At 36.5% G+C, this 17,575-nt stretch overlaps 1 protein-coding gene across 8 annotated transcripts in view; it reads right to left on the bottom strand.

Moving 5' to 3' along the window:
• The window catches only part of DENND4C (DENN domain containing 4C), a 145,827-nt gene that overhangs the window by 49,024 nt on the left and 79,228 nt on the right, over window positions 1-17,575 (bottom strand). For all 8 annotated transcript variants that reach the window (XM_073021643.1, XM_037998352.2, XM_007969133.3 and 5 more), the window contains 6 exons: window positions 12,437-12,537; window positions 12,115-12,333; window positions 4,948-5,093; window positions 3,476-3,511; window positions 3,256-3,386; window positions 1,280-1,412 (listed from right to left, as the gene is read on the bottom strand). In XM_073021643.1, the coding sequence (XP_072877744.1) occupies window positions 1,280-1,412; window positions 3,256-3,386; window positions 3,476-3,511; window positions 4,948-5,093; window positions 12,115-12,333; window positions 12,437-12,537 (766 nt within the window). The remainder of the gene's footprint in view (window positions 1-1,279; window positions 1,413-3,255; window positions 3,387-3,475; window positions 3,512-4,947; window positions 5,094-12,114; window positions 12,334-12,436; window positions 12,538-17,575) is intronic.

The raw sequence follows: 17,575 nt of genomic DNA, 5'->3' as shown, positions 1-17,575 counted from the left end.
TATTCAGCAATAAAAAGTATTACTGATATATGCTGCAACATGGATGAATCCTGAAATGTTACACTAAATGAAAGAAGCCAGTAACAAAAGAATACATATTATGCAGTTCTACTGGTGAAATGCTCAGAATAGACAAATTTATAGACAGAAAACAGACTTGTGGTTGCCTAGGGCTGCTGGGGATTGAGAATTGGGGTTAATGGCTAAAGGATGCAAACTTTCTTTTGGGGTTGATGAAAATATTCTAAAATTAATTGTGGGGGTGGTTGTACAAACCTGTAAATATACTAAAAGCCACCAAATCATACACTTTAAGTGGGTATGCTGTATGGTATATGAATTATATTTCAATTAAGTTTTCTAAAAAGTATATTTGGTTCCTACAGACTCTTTTTTTTTCCTGAGACAGATTTTGCTCCTGTTGCCCAGGCTGGAGTGCAATAGCTCAATCCCAGCTCACCACAACCTCCGTCTCCCAAGTTCAAGCAATTCTCCTGCCTCAGCCTCTTGAGTAGCTGGGATTATAGGCATGCACCACCATGCCTGGCTAATTTTGTATTTTTAGTAGAGACGGGGTTTCTCCATGTTGGTCAGGTTGGTCTCAAACTCCCCACCTCAGGTGATCCGCCTGCCTGGGCCTCCCAAAGTGCTGGGATTACAGGCATGAGCCACCGGACCCGGCCAATTCCTATGGATAGTCTTAAAGCATAAACATAAGCATTCGAAAACTTCAGCCTTGACTGACTGACAGATAGATAGATAGATAGATAGATAGATAGATAGATAGATAGATAGACAGACAGATAGATTAATAGATAGACTTTTTTGAGATGGAGTTTCACTCTTGTCGCCCAGGCTGGAGTGCAGTGGCACAATCTCGGCTCACTGCAACCTCCATCTCCCGGGTTCAAGCGATTCTCCTGCCTCAGCCTCCCCAGTAGCTGGGATCACAGGCGCCTGCCACCATACCCAGTTTATTTTTGTATTTTTAATGGAGATGGGGTTTCACCAAGTTGGCCAGGCTGGTCTCTAACTCCTGACCTCAAGTGATTTGCTCACCTCGGCCTCCCAAAGTGCTGGGATTACAGGCATGAGCCACCATGCTCGGCCCAGACTTGATATTTTAAGTAGGCTTGCAAGAAATCTAGTTAAATTCAATAACAACCATAGTGAGTCTTCAAATGGTTGTTGTGGGTGATCATTCTAAACTATGAGCTGCATATCGCATATACATATTTTACATAGTAAATGAACATGTATTAGATGAAGAATATCTGACCTGTTTAGTTCTCTTAGCCATGAGAGCTGGACTCTTTGTAATGCTATTCCCAGTAGGGTGTCTACTAAAACAAAGTTTCAACTCCTGCGGTCTGTCAAAAAGCTTAAGGTCCAGTCTTGGAAAGTATTTGTAACTAAAATAAAAAGCAAAAATAGAACTGCTGATTTAAAACACACCAACTCTTCATATTATTCCAGCGTTTAGGCAAATATTTCTAAACTTCAAATAGTACCCAACATTATTTTAAATGCTTATATAGAAAAAATACTTTTTAAAATTTTTAAATGATAAAACATACAGAGACCACCTTCATGAAAATTTTGTCTCTTCCCCACCCTACTTGTTATATTCAATCAATCTCTAAAACACAGAAAACTCTTATTAAAGGGAGAAATAACTCCTTCAAGAGAATCCATGTATTCTATAATTTATGTTTTAAAAAATTTTAGTATACTTCATAATTTTATGTTTTTCTTCATAAAATTACCTTGCATAGGTATTTAAAATAAAAAAATCCATAAAATTTTTATTTTAAGGATGTACCACAATTTAAGCAGTTTTTCACTGCTGGACATTATGAGGTTGTAGATTGTTTCTAAATTTCTCCAATTAAATATTTTCATATGTATATCTTTGTGAATACTTTTGCTTAATTTCATAGGATGAATATCCAATAATAGAATTTGCTAGGTCCACCATATTTATCAAAAGAATTAAAATTATTATAATTAATATCAAATTATTTCAAAAAAGATTATACTTAAACATACATTCTAACTACTAGCATAACCTATTCTCAATGTCAAAAGTTTCTATTCATCAATTTGGTTTGCATTTCTTTGAATGCAAAAAACCATAACATATTTTTATATTATTGACTTTGGCTTTCTTGGAAATTGTCTACTTATTTCTTTTGGCCAATTTTCTTCCAGGAGATACTGCCTTTCCATATTTGATTTTATCTTGTTTGTCAGTATCTGCATTCCAATTTCTAGCAGTTAAGCCAAAGTAGAAAAGAATTCTATAGATAACATGAAATCAAAATAGTATTTAATTAACCCATTCAATCCCAGATATTTCTTCATTCTGATCCAGTCCTCTTGATATTATACATTAATTCTCTATTTTAGGAAGGTACTTACTTTACTTTCCATTTTAGAAATTTTTTTAGAAACACAGCCTAAGACAATAACTATGTACGTACACAAAGATATAGACAGCAAATAACTACAAACAAATCCGTAAGAGGCTAGTTAAATAAATCATAACAAATGCATACAATGTGGTCATTACAAATGATAAGGCACAAAAATATTTAACGGCATGGGAAAATGTTCAGACCACTAAAGGCAAACACAGATTACAAAGGGAATCTACCTGATGAACTCATACATGCAATACATACACACATAAATCCACATAAATACATGCCCACAATTGTTAAGAGACACAAGTACTGGTGCTAGAATGATGTATTAGTTTTCCATTTTCGTTTGATTTTCTAAATTTATTAAATTTATAGTAATAAAAAAAACTACAAAATCCATTCTAATTTCTTAAAAGAGTCACATCCAAATCCTATCTTTTATCTTAAAAAAGAGTAAATTCCTGGCCCTCTACCTTAAGTTTTCTCGGAAAATTACCAATTCATAAGAATTTCACAGTCTTTGTATCAACAATAAAACTCCCAAAGTGTGCGGGAAGCCTCATAAAAGTAACATTTTTCTTCTTCAGAATTGAAACTTTTAAAGATTAAAATACAAACACTAAGGTAAACAATGATCAACATCTGACAATATCATCCAATTTTTAAATTATAACACCTAGTGGCATTTCCATAAAATATTTATCTACATTAGTTCACCAAATTGATAACGAAATGAGTTTCACAAAAGACTAATATACATATCTACTAATAAAAATTAAAAGAAACAAATAGGCTGTGCCTAAATAGCTCTTTGAAAACTTCCTACTACCTGTACTTTGGTGATAGGTCCTTTCCATCATCAGGAGGTGGCTCTGGTGGCATTATAAATACAGTATGCTCACTTTTCTGTGAATCATCCAGTTCTATCAATCTGGTATCTTCTGCTGAATCAAAATCAACCTGAAAATAATTATTTTTCCCCAATTAATTTGCATACAAACAGGATCTAATTCTGAAATTTCAACCCTTAAAGTCTAAGAAAAACATACCTTATCTGATTTCTCTGTGCCTTTATCAGGAAACAACTAGAAAAAAAGAAAACAGATTCTTAATGAAAATGTCCACTATGAATTTAATAGACATTTTTATCTTACATTCTGATTTAGAAAAAACTACCCCTTTTCAGTACCGGCTAATACAAAACATTGCAAAGTATATTTTTAGGCTAACTACATACTCTTAGGCTAAAGCATAATTTTTTACTTGTGGCTATTAGGATAGAAAACTATTTTGATTAGTCATTTTGTAAACCTTAAGACAAAAGATGACCAATCACAAGGTTATCTGGCTTCTCAAATAAAAAATTTCATTACTATTAAGCCCCTTTATTAGTGATTGACATTAAGCTTCTCATATAACTGGAAGACACTGGAATATCAATTTTGTAAATAAACAAAAATGTTGAATAGTTTTAATTATATACCTGGAATTTTAGATCACACTGATAGGAGAAAATTATTCAAATCTTCTAAGGCACATGAATCATGAGGGGGCCAAAAAAATTAATGCTGTAATATTCTACCTTTTTTGGATACAATCTCAAATGTTACATAATATACGGTTTGCATAAAAAACTGGCCCCAAGATCTACTTAGCAAAAATAAGAATTATATTAAAAGTTAGGAAAAATTATAACCAAGTCATTGCTGTCAAGAATCAATTTTAACTTCCTTAGGATGGGTGGGTAAAGCTTTAAAATTTAACATTTCCATCTTCCATTAGAACAAAAGAAACATACTAGGCAAAAGAATTTGGAAAGACATTAAAACAAAAGAACACAACTTCTATTACCCATAAAACTAAACATTTTTTAATTAAAAAACCTAAATCTTAAAGTAAATCTTATTCATTTAAATTAAAAAAAAAATAAACTCACAAGGCTCAAGGAAATGTTCTTAGTTTTACAACTCAATAGTTGTAAATGAACGTGAGATTTAAAGAGAAAATTTACTGGCTGGACATGGTGGCTCATCCTGTAATCCCAAGGATTTGTGAGGCCAAGGTGGGAGGATGGCTCGAGCCCAGGAGTTTGAGACAAGCCTGGGCAATACAGTGAGACCTCATCTCTACTAAAAATTTAAAAAACTAGCCAGGCATAGCACATGCCTGTAGTCCTAGCTACTCGGAAGGCTAAGGTGGGAGAATCACTTCAGGCAAGAAATTTGAAGTTGCAATGAGCTATGATCATGCGACTGCAACCCAGCCTGGGTGACAGAATGAGATGCTGTTTCAATCAATGGATCAATCAATAAAGAAGAGAAAACTTGGCTATATGTGGTAGCAACTTGATACCACAAAGAAAATTATTCTTATATTCAGCCCAGAATCAGTAACACATACACACACACACACAACCCTATACTGTCTTCCTTATATCACTCTAGACTAACAATAACAATGATAATTATACAGGTAAGGCAAACTTTTTTTTCTAAACACTAGTATAAGTACAAACTTTTACCTTTTCTATGCAATCATCAAAAAATGCTAATCCAGTATCTTTATCACTTACAAAACTGCATTCTTCAATGAAACGAATAAAAATCTGTGTTTTGGATAAAAGGGTATAGAATTTTGCATAGGCACGATCTCGACTTTTTAAAAACCCTGAGGAAAACAAAATTATAATTAAATTCAAATTTTAAACTGGAATTCGATATTATAGTAAACATTAAACTTATACTTATCTATATTACATTCTCTTTATCTATATGTGTATATATCGACATTTAAAGAGAAGCTTCTACAAATTGAGTATCCCTTATCTGAAATGCTTGGGACCAAAAGTGTTTCAGATTTTGAATTTTTTTTTTTAAGATTTTGAAATATTTGCATGCGCACAATCAGATATCTTGGGGATGAGACCCAAGTAAATAGGAAATTCATTTATGTTTGATATATACATTATACACATAGTCTGAAGGGAATGTTATACAATATTTTCAATGATCTTGTGCATGAAACAAAGTGTGTGTTAAGTACTTACGTGTGGAATTTTCCACTTGTGGCATCATGTCAGCACTCAGAAAGTTTCAGATTCTGGGCATTCTAGGTTTTGGATTTTCAGATTAGGGAAGCTCAACCTGTAGTAACTACATATATAGCTCCTTCTGCCTAATTAAACCATGAAAAATACTTAACTTCTATCAACCCCTTCACTGAAATCTGAATCCCCTATAAGGAACCTCCAGCTCTACAACTTTTAAGTAGAAATTTCTCTGATACTCTGCACACTCTTGAGTCCACAGTCAATTTCCAAAGAGCCAATGTCCTTCCTCTTTAATGTCACAAGACCATTATTTCTGTATTGTTTTTCAAATTTCTGCTTATTAAAGTTTCAAGCATCTGGCTATTCCACCATTTCCTCCATTAATCGTAGTCCTCTATTAATTGCAGGGACACTCCTTCATTCACTGAAGACCAGGACATTTGATTCAAAGTCTCCTCCTTTCTAATCCCTACCACCATCATTCTTCCACACCCAGAAGCACAAACCATGAAAACACTTTAGGTTCGTCTTCATTCCTTTTTTTTTTTTTTTGAGACAGAGTCTAGCTCTTGTCCCCCAGGCTGGAGTGCAGCAGCGTGATCTTGGCTCACTGCAACCTCCGCCTCCCAGGTTCAAGTGATTCTCTGCCTCAGCCTCCTGAGTAGCTGGGATTAGAGGTGCCCATCACCATACCTGGCTAACTTTTGTATTTTTCGTAGAGACAGGGTTTTACCATGTTGGTCAGGCTGGTCTCGAACTTCCGACCTCAGGTGATCAGCCCGCCTCGGCCTCCCAAAGTTCCGGCATTACAGGCGTGAGCCACTGCACCTGGCCTCTTTTAAGAGATGGGTGTCTTGCTATGTTGACAAGGCTGGTCTCGAACTCCTGGCCTCAAGTGATCCTCCCATCTCAGCCTCCCAAATTGCTAGAATTACAAGCATGAGCCACCATGCCCAGCCTTCATTCCTTGATTTTCAAAGATCCTATGCTCCATCCTACCTCAATCACCAACTTCAACACACAGTCACAGTCCCTTGACTTTACTTGCTAGCATTCAAAGCAGCACTGCCTTCCAAATCTCTCATTTTCACATCACTCCCAGCCCATCTCTGCCTATCTGGTCTCTTTAATTAAGTATTTCTACTAAGTGTTTTAGCGTTTTTTATTGGGGGAGCAGAGAGGGAAGGCTCATTGAAATCTCCAATCCACTGGCCCTTTTACCTCCACGTACATCCTCCCATCTTCACTTCTTTCTCTATCTAATACTGATTCCATGCTATATCCATCATTTCAATTACTGTTGTGTCAATACTCTCAACCCTTTTGCTCTTTTGTCTTTTTGGTTAAACCTACCTAGCATAACTCAGCTCTGGAAGAATGTACTGCTTGCCTTCTCTGGATCTGCATTAGGGTGACTGAGCATAAGTTAACAGGAAAAAAGTTCCACAACTAGGCAGATCAGAAGCACTTATACCTTCATCCCTGACCAGCAATCCTACTACATTTCTAGAATCAATTTAATTTTCCTTTTCACATGTTTCCACAACTATTTCCTATTTGTATATGCTCTCCCTTCATGTTTTTGTGCCCCCTCCGTACCCCGAAATGAGCATACTTTATATTGCAATGAAAATGCAGATCATTAAATAGAAACTATGTATACTATCTCACTACATAACTTACGACTCTTTAACAGTTATCATTCATTCCTTCTGTCTTTTTACAGTGGATATGTCCCTCCTCCTATCTAAGGACAAACCATCACATGACTTCAGGATTCCAGCCCCTTCCAGTGTTCTCAGGATAAATCTCCCTCTCTATTAACTACTTCTCTCTTTTTTTTTTTTTCTTTTTTGAGATTCTCCTGCCTCAGCCTCCCAAATAACTGGGACTACAGGCATGCGCCACCACTCCCGGCTAATGTTTGTATTTTTAGTAGAGACGGATGGGGTTTCGCCATGTTGGCCAGGCTGATCTCAAACTCCTGACCTCAAGTGATCTGCCTGACTCGGCCTCCCAAAATGCTGGGATTACAGGCGTGGGCCACTGTGCCCAGCCTCTATTAGCTATTTCTCATCAGCATACTCAAGTCTCTTTTTTCTATCTTAAAAAAAAAAAAAAAAACCTTCAATCTGCTCCTTCCCTTTTTTCTGTTGTTTTACTTTTTATAAAGGGCATGGCCATTCACTTGGTTGTTAAAGGCAAAACCCTCAAAGCTGCTCGTGATATCTCCCACTCTATCTTACATTCCATATTCAATTACCAGGTTCTACTTGATCTAATTCCTAAAAAAATCATTCTTCTATTCACACTATCATCAATTAATCCAGGTCACCTCTAATAATCCCTAGAACCAATGTGGCTACTTCCTAAATAGAAGATCCATGCTTCAATGCCTCCAGTGCAATCTCTGTATGGAAGCCAAGGAGATTCTTCTTTTTAACATTTCAAAGAGTGATTTTTTTTAAAAATGCAAATCTGATCCTATTACCTAATGAAATATCCTTTACAGGCTTCCAATTACTCTTAGGATAAAAACTGAAACCAGCACTAATCTTAAAACATCCTGCATAACCTGGTTAATGCCACCATTTCAAACATGGTTTTCTCTGCAGCCTTTCTTTCTTTGATGCTGTGGTCCTGATTCCCGTCCCTTTTATATACTAATTAGTAGAGAAAAGCTTAAATAAAATAGAAATAAATTATTCTCCACAAGTTATAATGAAAAGGCTTTCTTTCCTTCTAGTGGATCCAGGCAATGATAGCAAAGGCTGCTAAACCAAACAAGTCAAAGGCTAACGGGTGACCTACAATGAATGAATGAGGCTGATAACACCTTAAACCTATTAGGAACACTAAAAGTAAGACAGCCAGACATGTATGTGCCTCTCAAGATGATGCAATAGGAAGAAGTGAGCAACATGTATTTTGGCACTTCTTGCCAAGATAATTAAACCTGAATCTAACCAAGCCGCTAGATCTGTACTGTTTAATTCAGTAGTCGCTATCTTCATATGGCAATTTAGCACTTGAAATGTAACTGATCCAAATTAAGACACACTGTAAGTAAAAAATACATGCCAGAATTGAAAGATGTGGGCCAAGCGCAGAGGCTCACGCCTGTAATCCCAGCATTTTGGAAGGCCAAGGCAGGCGGATCACCTGAGGTCAGCAGATCGAGACCAGTCTGGCCAACATGGCTAAACCCCATCTCCACTTAAAATACAAAAATTAGCCAGGCATGGTAGTGCACGCCTGTAATCCCAGCTACTCAGGAGGCTGAGGCGGGAGAATCACTGGATCCTGGGAGACAGAGGTTGCAGTGAGCCAAGATTGCATCACTGCATTCCACCTGGGCAACAGAGCAAGACCGTCTTTATAAAAAAAAAAAAAAAAAAAGATGTTTGTGAAAAAAATGTAAACGATTTCATCAATAATTTTAAAAATCAGATTACATGCTGAAATGCTACTATTTTCCCCCTATGTTTCACTTTTTTATTGTGGCTATTAAAATAATTTTAAATTTTATATGTGGCTTGCATTGTGTTTCTACTGGACACTGCAGCTCTTGAACTTACCACAAGTTTACAGGCAATACAAGTGGTAGAAGAAATGGTAAATAACAACATAAGGATAAAATAAGCCAAAACCACATACACAAAATTCCTAGTTAATTACTATTGCTTTTTAGACCCAAACTTAAAAGTAGCACACCAAAGGATACCTTAGGACACTAATATTCCTTGTTATTTCTTCAAGGAATATTTCTCTGACCTAACTAGCACTATCACTGTGATCAATACTTTCCTTCAAAACACACTTCTTAAGATAGTTACTATTTACATTTTTTTCTTGTCTAATGTCTGTGTCCCCTAGTAGACCAAATGCTGAACTGTTTACAATAAAACCTTAGGGCCTGAAAACTGAGTAAATATCTTTTCAAATTCCTTTAGCGATGTCACTCCCATACAATCCATATTCTTCATCTGGCATTTACAACTACCCACAATCTGAGCCCTAATCTTATTTTCAGCCTTATCTTCCACAGCACCTCTAAAGCTCATCATTCTGGTCAAATTGTACCATGTAATCTTTTTTCCCAAATATGCTGTCATGAGTGAAACTGTGTCCCCCTCAGAATGTATACATATATATATATATATATATATATATATATATATATATATATTTTTTTTTTTTTTTGAGATGAAATTTCAGTCTTGTTGCCCAGGCTGGACTACAGTGATCTTGGCTCACCACCACCTCTGCCTCCTGGGTTGAAGAGATTCTCCTGCCTCAGTCTTCTGAGTGGCTGGGATTACAGGCATGTGCCACCACGCCTGGCTAACTTCTGTATTTTTAGTAGAGACAGGGTTTTGCCATGTTAGCCAGACTGGTCTCAAACTCCTGACCTCAGGTGATCGGCTTGCCTTGGCGTCCCAAAGTGCTGGGATTACAGGCATGAGCCACTGTGCCTGGCCCAAAATTTATATATTAAGTTCCTAGCCCCTAGTACCTCGGAATGTAACTATTTGGAGATAGGGTCTTTAAAGAGGTAATTAAGCTAAAATGAGGATTATGGGGTAGACCCTAGTTCAGTAAGACTGGTAGCCTTGTAAGAAGAGGATATTTGGACATAAGACAAACACTGAAGGAAGACCACATGGAAAAAACAGCTATCTACAAGCCAAGGGAAGAGGCTTCAGAAGAAACCAAACCTGCTAACTACCTTCATCTCAGTTAAACCTCCAAAACCACGAGAAAATAATTTCTGTTGTTTAAGCCACCTAGTCTGCGGTATTTTATTATGGCAGACCCAGTAAACTAATCTGCAGGCCTTGTGCTTTAGATCTTGATGCTACTTCCATTTTATTACCATGAATGATAATAGCTGTTATCATGAGTATTTTAAAGTACTTGTACTAGTTGCTTCATATATAGTTTCTCATTTAATCTTCACAACGATGAAGTAGATATAGCCCCCATTTTATTAATGAGAACACTTTATTTTTTTTTTTTTTTTTAATTTTTTTGAGACGGAGTTTCACTCTTGTCACCCAGGCTGGAGTGCAATGGCACAATCTTGGCTCTCTGCAACCTCCGTCTCCCAAGTTCAAGTGATTCTCCTCCCTCAGCCTCCTGAATAGCTGGCATTACAGGCACACACCACCACACCCGGCTAATTTTTATATTTTTCGTAGAGGTAGGGTTTCACCATGTTGGCCAGGCTGGTCTTGAACTCCTGACCTCAGGTGATCTGCCTGCCTTAGTTTCCCAAAGTGGTGGGATTACAGGCACGAGCCACTGCATCCGGTCGAGAAAACTTGACTTCCAGAAAGCCTTTCCTGTTCTTCTCCATTTATCTCCATTCTACCCATTCTTCTAAGTCATGCTTCTTCCATGAAGTCTTCCAAAATACCCATTTTGAAATACTGGAATATTTGGAAGAATATCCCTTTTTTTTCTGAACTCTTAAAACTTCCAAATTAAAACTGTGTAAAATATGTTTTCTTGACTACTTGTTCTATTTTTAAAATATTTTAATTATTTTCCATTTAAGACCCCATAGAGCTAGGTTTTATACTTCTTTATATTCCTACATAACTAGCCAGTAAGTGGTAACTAAATATTTAAGTGGTAAGTTATCTTTTTTTTTTTTTTTTTTTTTTTTTTTTTTGAGACGGAGTCTTGCTCAGTCTCCCAGGCTGGAGTGCGGTGGCGCGATTTCGGCTCACTGCAAGCTCCGCCTCCCGGGTTCTCGCCATTCTCCTGCCTCAGTCTCCCAAGTAGCTGGGACTACAGGCGCCCGCCACTACGCCCGGCTAGTTTTTCGTATTTTTAGTAGCAGAAAAGATAAAGGACAAAAGGATTAATGGAAAAATACAGATATTTTTGTAATCGCTAGGTAAAAAGCAGAGAAAAGTAAAATAATTTCAAATAAATATTGATATAGATGTAAGATTGCTACTATATATATAACAGTAGTTGAATAACAACAAAAATCTCTATCTATAATTCCCTAAAACAAAACATACTAAAAATAATGAGTATATGTTTTTCCCTGGAACAAAGCTACATTAGTCAAAAATGTTTAAAATGTGGTGCCCTCATTGCACAAACTAACTGTAAAGCCAAAAGTGTATACATCTGGCCAAGTGTAGTGGCTCACACCTGTAATCCCAGCATTTTGGAAAGCCGAGGGAGGAGGATCACTTGAGGCCAGGAGTTCAAGTCCAGCCTGGCCAATATAGCAAGACTCCACTCTATTAAAAAAAAAAAAAAAGAAAAAAAAAGTGTACAAATCCAAGAACTATGCAAAATTGAGGAAATACCTAAATACCTGAAGGCAAATCTCCAGTTATGTTCTACTAAGATAACTGACAAGGTATTGTAAATATAGGTAACACTTTTGACTTTTCATAATTAAATATGCCTAGTTTCAGATTTCTCAGGAAAAAAAATGGGCTATAAAAATTACAAGAAATTCTAGTCATAAAGTTCGGTTACAAATACATGGAAGTTCATTATATTTGAATGTGAATTTGTAATAATTTATACAGTAAGTATTTCTTGGCAACAACATCAAATATAAAATATTTTCACTTCAGTAAAAGGAATTGTACTTTCAGTGCTACCCACCCTGTCGGTCAAACAATGAATCAGCAGCTGTGGCTTTATTTGAAGGAGCCTCTGTGATTGGTCTGAGAAATGTTCTATATCCTTTTAAAATAGATGCCATAAAGCGCAAAAATGCCTCTTGAATTTCCATCTCAAGCTGTGTCATCTTCTTTTGCCAGGAGAAATCTGCTTCAATTGGAGTCATGTCAATCGCTGAGCCTTCTTGAGTTTTTCGGTGAACTAACAAAGGAAAGAAAAACAGAAAATGGTACTATGTTAAATTTAAGAAGAATTTTCTCATATACATTCCTTCATTAATAGTATTCCTTTTCCCTCACATTACCTGAAGACAGCTGGGGATACAATTTCTTTAAGGTGCTAAGTAGATTTTTGCATGGCTTTTTGGGAAGTTGCTTCCAGTTCATGTTCTTCTTTTCATCTGATCTATTAAATCAGAACAAAACTCATAAAATGTGTTATTCATAATCTGCCTTTACTAAACAAAATTCTTGCATCAACCTAAAACTAGAAAATGGAAAAGATGTTTTTACTGCAGTCATAACTGATGCAAACAGTTTGAATAAGTGAATTTCAGGGAAGTTCTCTTTTCATTCAACCAACCTCTGTCAAATTTAGCCATCTCATTCTAACCTTCCAACATGTATTTTCAATGCTGGAGTCAGGAATACAACACTGAAGTCTAGCTTCAAAAACTACATTCTAGAATTATAATATTCTAAGAGTCAAATCTAGTTGACTTGAGACTTCAAACTACCTACTGGTAGGCTTCTAAAATGCTGTGTGCCGAAAGAGAAGAATTGGAATTTAAGTAAGGATTAAAAGTATATGTAGTTCATCCAGCCCTCACAGTTAAAAATAAATTAATCATAACACCATTATTCAATATAATCTATGATCATGAAACAACAAAAACCAAAGCCAGACCACCCTGGCCAACATGGTGAAACACCGTCTCTACTAAAAGCACAAAAATTAGCCGGGTGTGGTGGTGTGCACCTGTAATCCCAGCTACTCAGGAGGCTGAGGTAGAAGAATCACTTGAGCCTAGGAGGCGGCGGTTGCAGTGAGCCGAGATTGCGCTACTGCACTTCAGCTTGGGCAACAGAGCAAGACTCTGCCTCAAAAACAAAACAAAAAAAAACAAAAAAAAACCCAAAGCCATAGAGATGACCATTTTTAAAGGTATTACTAAAAGCTTCTGTTTCCAAAACTTTATATTACAAAAATACAAAATATATGTATCTGTGTGTGTGTATATATATATATTCCAAGAATATAAGAATATAAAATACAACAGACAGAACTGCCTAAAAAGCCCTCTTTTTACAAAAGTTAACATAAATATAACAAATGTTCTTTAAAATTCATGGCTAAGCTGGCAAGAAAATCGGGGAAATCTTCAGGGGTTGAAAACCCAGAGTAACACCAAGGCCACATCTGCCCTGAGGATTAACAGACAGCCTTGGATTTTAAAGGCTTCTCACAGAACAGAAGACCAAGTTTCAGTCTCACCAAGAAGTATGCTAGAACTGAAACTTCCAAATAAAACTAGTACGCTTGAAAGGCTGACTCTGCTTTTTCTTCTTTTTTTCCTTTTTTTTTTTTGAGACAGAGTCTCACTCTGTCATCTAGGCTGGAGTGCAGTGGTACGATCTCAGCTCACTGCAACCTCCGCCTTCCAGGTTCAAGCAATTCTCTGGCCTCAGTGTCCTAAGTAGCTAGGATTACAGGAGAGTGCCACCACGCCCAGCTAATTTTTTATTTTAGTAAAGACAGGGTTTCATCATGTTGGCCAGGCTGGTCTCGAACTCCTGACCTCGTGTGATCCCCCTAACTCGGCCTCCCGAAATGCTGGGATTACAGGCATGAGCCACCGCACCCAGCCTGATTCTTTTTTTAACCCAAAATGCTACAATTCTAAGCCCTTTCCCTAAGTCAGTGAATTGCTTAGGTTTCTCTAAATGTAGCATGGCATAATGAAAAGGGCAGAGATTCCAGCTTTAGGATCAACCTGGAATCCTGGTTGTACCTTTATATTAGCTGATTAATGAAATTAATAAATTTAATAAAAATTTAATTTTTAATAAAAAATTAAATTATTTTTTATTTTAATCAGGTTCTATTTTATAGTATTGTTCTTTAGTACTCAGTGCAGTTCACATGTAGTTTTTTTTCTAAGCAAGTGATTGCATTTTGGAATCTTTTTTTGCATACTTTAAATCTTTTAACAAAATATGTCAATTTTTTAAAAATTTCAATAGGTTTTGGGGGAACAGGTGGTATCTGGTTACATGAATTAGTTCTTTAGTGATGATTTCTGAGATTTAGGTGCACCCATCACCCAAGTAGTATACACTGTACCCCACGTGTAGTCTTTGCTCTGTCGCCCAGACTGGAGTGCAGAGGTGCGATCTTGGCTCACTGTGACCTCCACCTCCCGGGTTCAAGCGATTCTCCTGCCTCAGGCTCCCAAGTAGTTGGGACTACAGGCGTGTGGCACTATATCCAGTTAATTTTTTGTATTTTTAGTAGAGACAGAGTTTCACCGTTGTAGCCAGGATGGTCTCGATCTCCTGACCTCGTGATCCGCCTGCCTTGGCCTCCCCAAGGTGCTGGGGCTACAGGCATGAGCCACCGCGCCTGGCCTCATGTGTAGTCTTTTATTCCTCAACCCCCTCCCACCCTTTCCCCCAAGTCCCCAAAGTCCATTGTATCATTCTTCGCCCCCCGCCCCCACCCCGAGGGGAAGTCTCACTCTGTTGCCCAGGCTATAGTACAGTGGCACAATCTCAGCTCACTGCAACCTCTTCCTTCCAGGTTCAAGCGATTTTCCTGCCTCAGCCTCCCAAGTAGTTGGCATTACAGGCACATGCCACCACACCCGGCTAATCATTGCATCATTCTTATGCCTTGTGTCCTCATAGCATAGCTCCCTCAGCTTGGATTTTGATTAGGGGAGGGATCTCCCTTGAGAATTCATTACTGTATGCCTGCCAACTAATGGGTTATGAGTTTGACTGCACGCTACTGGCATGGCACAAGAAACTGTAAGTCAAAATAACTAACTTCAAGTGCTCCCTGGCTTAATGCCACCAGAATGGAAGCAAACATAATATCCTCTCTGTAAGAATAAATGTCTAATAAAAGAGCTAACACTTCCTTTGTGCCTGGTACTGTTAAAAGACATATTTTAACATCTCTTGAAACTGTGTCTTAAAAGTGATGGCATGTCAAGTTTAACTCTGATCAATTTATCTCATTTTATGTCATCGCAATTTTAGTGCTATCTTTTAACCCCTCCCCCAAATAAAATATTGTCATTATTGTCTGGATTATCATCCATTTGTAATCTGGCTCTGACATTTATTATCTGTGTGACTTTGTATAAATCACTCAACTCGTCTGTTACTCAATTTTCTGATCTACAAAATGAGGACTGATAATGTACCTAATACACAGGGCTGCTGTAGGTAGATGAAATGCATCTCATCTAACCTAAAGGGCCATTAATTGTAAAATTTATTGTTTTTGTACCAGTAAAAGAGGATGTTGCCAATTAAAGTATTTTAAAGTCTACTTTACTGCTTGAAAAAAGAGTAAAATATTAATTTCAAGTTCTAAGCACCCATATTAAAAAATTAAGAGGAATCATTAAAGGAACATAAATATGAAATTATACATATATATATACACACACATAATATAACATTTAGGTAAGCAGATGAGAAAAAAACAGTAATTCATTCAATCTGAGAGAAAAGAATAACAGCAAAACAAAAAGGACAAAATGAGACAGAAATATTCAAATATATAACAATACATGTAAATTAATGGATTCTTCAACAAAAAGACAAATGTTAGATTGGATTTCTAATGCCAGTTATATACTATACCCAGAATATCTGAAATTAAAAGGATGGGAAAAGATATACCAAAGATAATATATCTAACATCATGTATTAATGAGAAGAAAAGCACAAACTAACAACAAGAGCATCAGTGATTTTTTTTAAAGTAGCTACAAGATAAAAGTATTCATTTAACTGCAGAACCATTTTGAACTTGAGTGTCCCTCATAACACAGCCTTAATTAAGTACATAAAGCAAATGTCCAAATAACTATAAAATGCAATTGACAAATCCACCATCACACTGGGAGTTTTAAAACTTTAATATGATCACACAGCTCAAAAATAACTTAAACACATACACACACCCTTGTTCCACGTCTGATCAGTTCCCTCACCCCCATAATACATAATCACTAGTTTCTTGAGCATATTTTAATGTGTCTTTATTCCAAAACTAGCAGATACAAGTAAATACAACTATTCCCTGCCTTTTCTTTTGCGCAACTAGCAGCACATTGCAATACACAATTACCACCTTGATTTTTTTCATTTAATAATGTATCTTTTGTAGCCAGGCAGGGTGGCTTACACCTGTAATCCCAGCACTTTGGGAGGCTGATGTAGGCATATCACTTTAGGCCAGGAGTTTGAAACCAGCCTGGCCAACGTGGCGAAACCCCATCTCTGTCATAACTACTCAAATGTGCTGTTGCATCATGAAAGCAGGCATGGACCATATGTAAATGAATGAGCATGGCTCTGTTCCAATAAAACTTTATTTACAAAAATAAGCTTTGGACCAGATGTCAATCCCTGCTGTATACCAATAATCATAATTTATGATAAACTGCTCAAAGCATCCCCTTTGAAATTAGAAACAGGACAAGATACCAACTATAACTACTTATATTCAACATTACACTAGTGATCCTAGCTGGAGAATTAAGACAAAAAATTTTAAAATACATTAGGATAGTATAAGTAGAGAAATGTGATGTTTATAGGCAGAAAATTGAAGACAATATACAAATTAAGAGAATTCAACTAAGTTGCTAGATATAAGGCCGCTATATAAAAACCAACTACATTTCCCAGCAACAAGTAGAAAGTCTAATTAAAAATACCATTTACAGTAGCAATAAAAACTGAAAGATACATAGGAACAAATAAGTCTAACAAAAGATGTGAATTATCTTTCTGGAGAAAACACAAAGTTTACTGAAAAATTTCGAAAGATCAATGAAGTGAAATACCACATTCATGGGTCATATTTCTTGTGCATATTTTCAATGTGTGTCAAAAAGGTATCATCTGCCTCCAAACGAATCTATAAATACAATAAAATTCTAACAAAAATCCCAGTGTAATTTTGGGTAGAGCTTAACAAGATGGTATTAAAATTTATATGGAAAAACAAAAGACCAAATGGAGTGAAAACAATTTTCAAAAAGAACATGAGTAAGGGGATTCGCCATGGACACTGCCAAAAAAAGGTCTCATACCATGACTTTTTAAAACAGTTTTATTAAGAGATAAAGTCGTATGCCATACAATTCACCCATGTGACGTGTGCAATTCAATGGTTTTTATTATACTCACGGAATTGTGTA

The sequence above is a fragment of the Chlorocebus sabaeus genome, chromosome 12 (assembly GCF_047675955.1).
Source record: "Chlorocebus sabaeus isolate Y175 chromosome 12, mChlSab1.0.hap1, whole genome shotgun sequence".
NCBI classification, from domain to species: Eukaryota; Metazoa; Chordata; class Mammalia; order Primates; family Cercopithecidae; genus Chlorocebus; species Chlorocebus sabaeus.
This window is presented reverse-complemented; position numbering and strand designations above follow the sequence as displayed.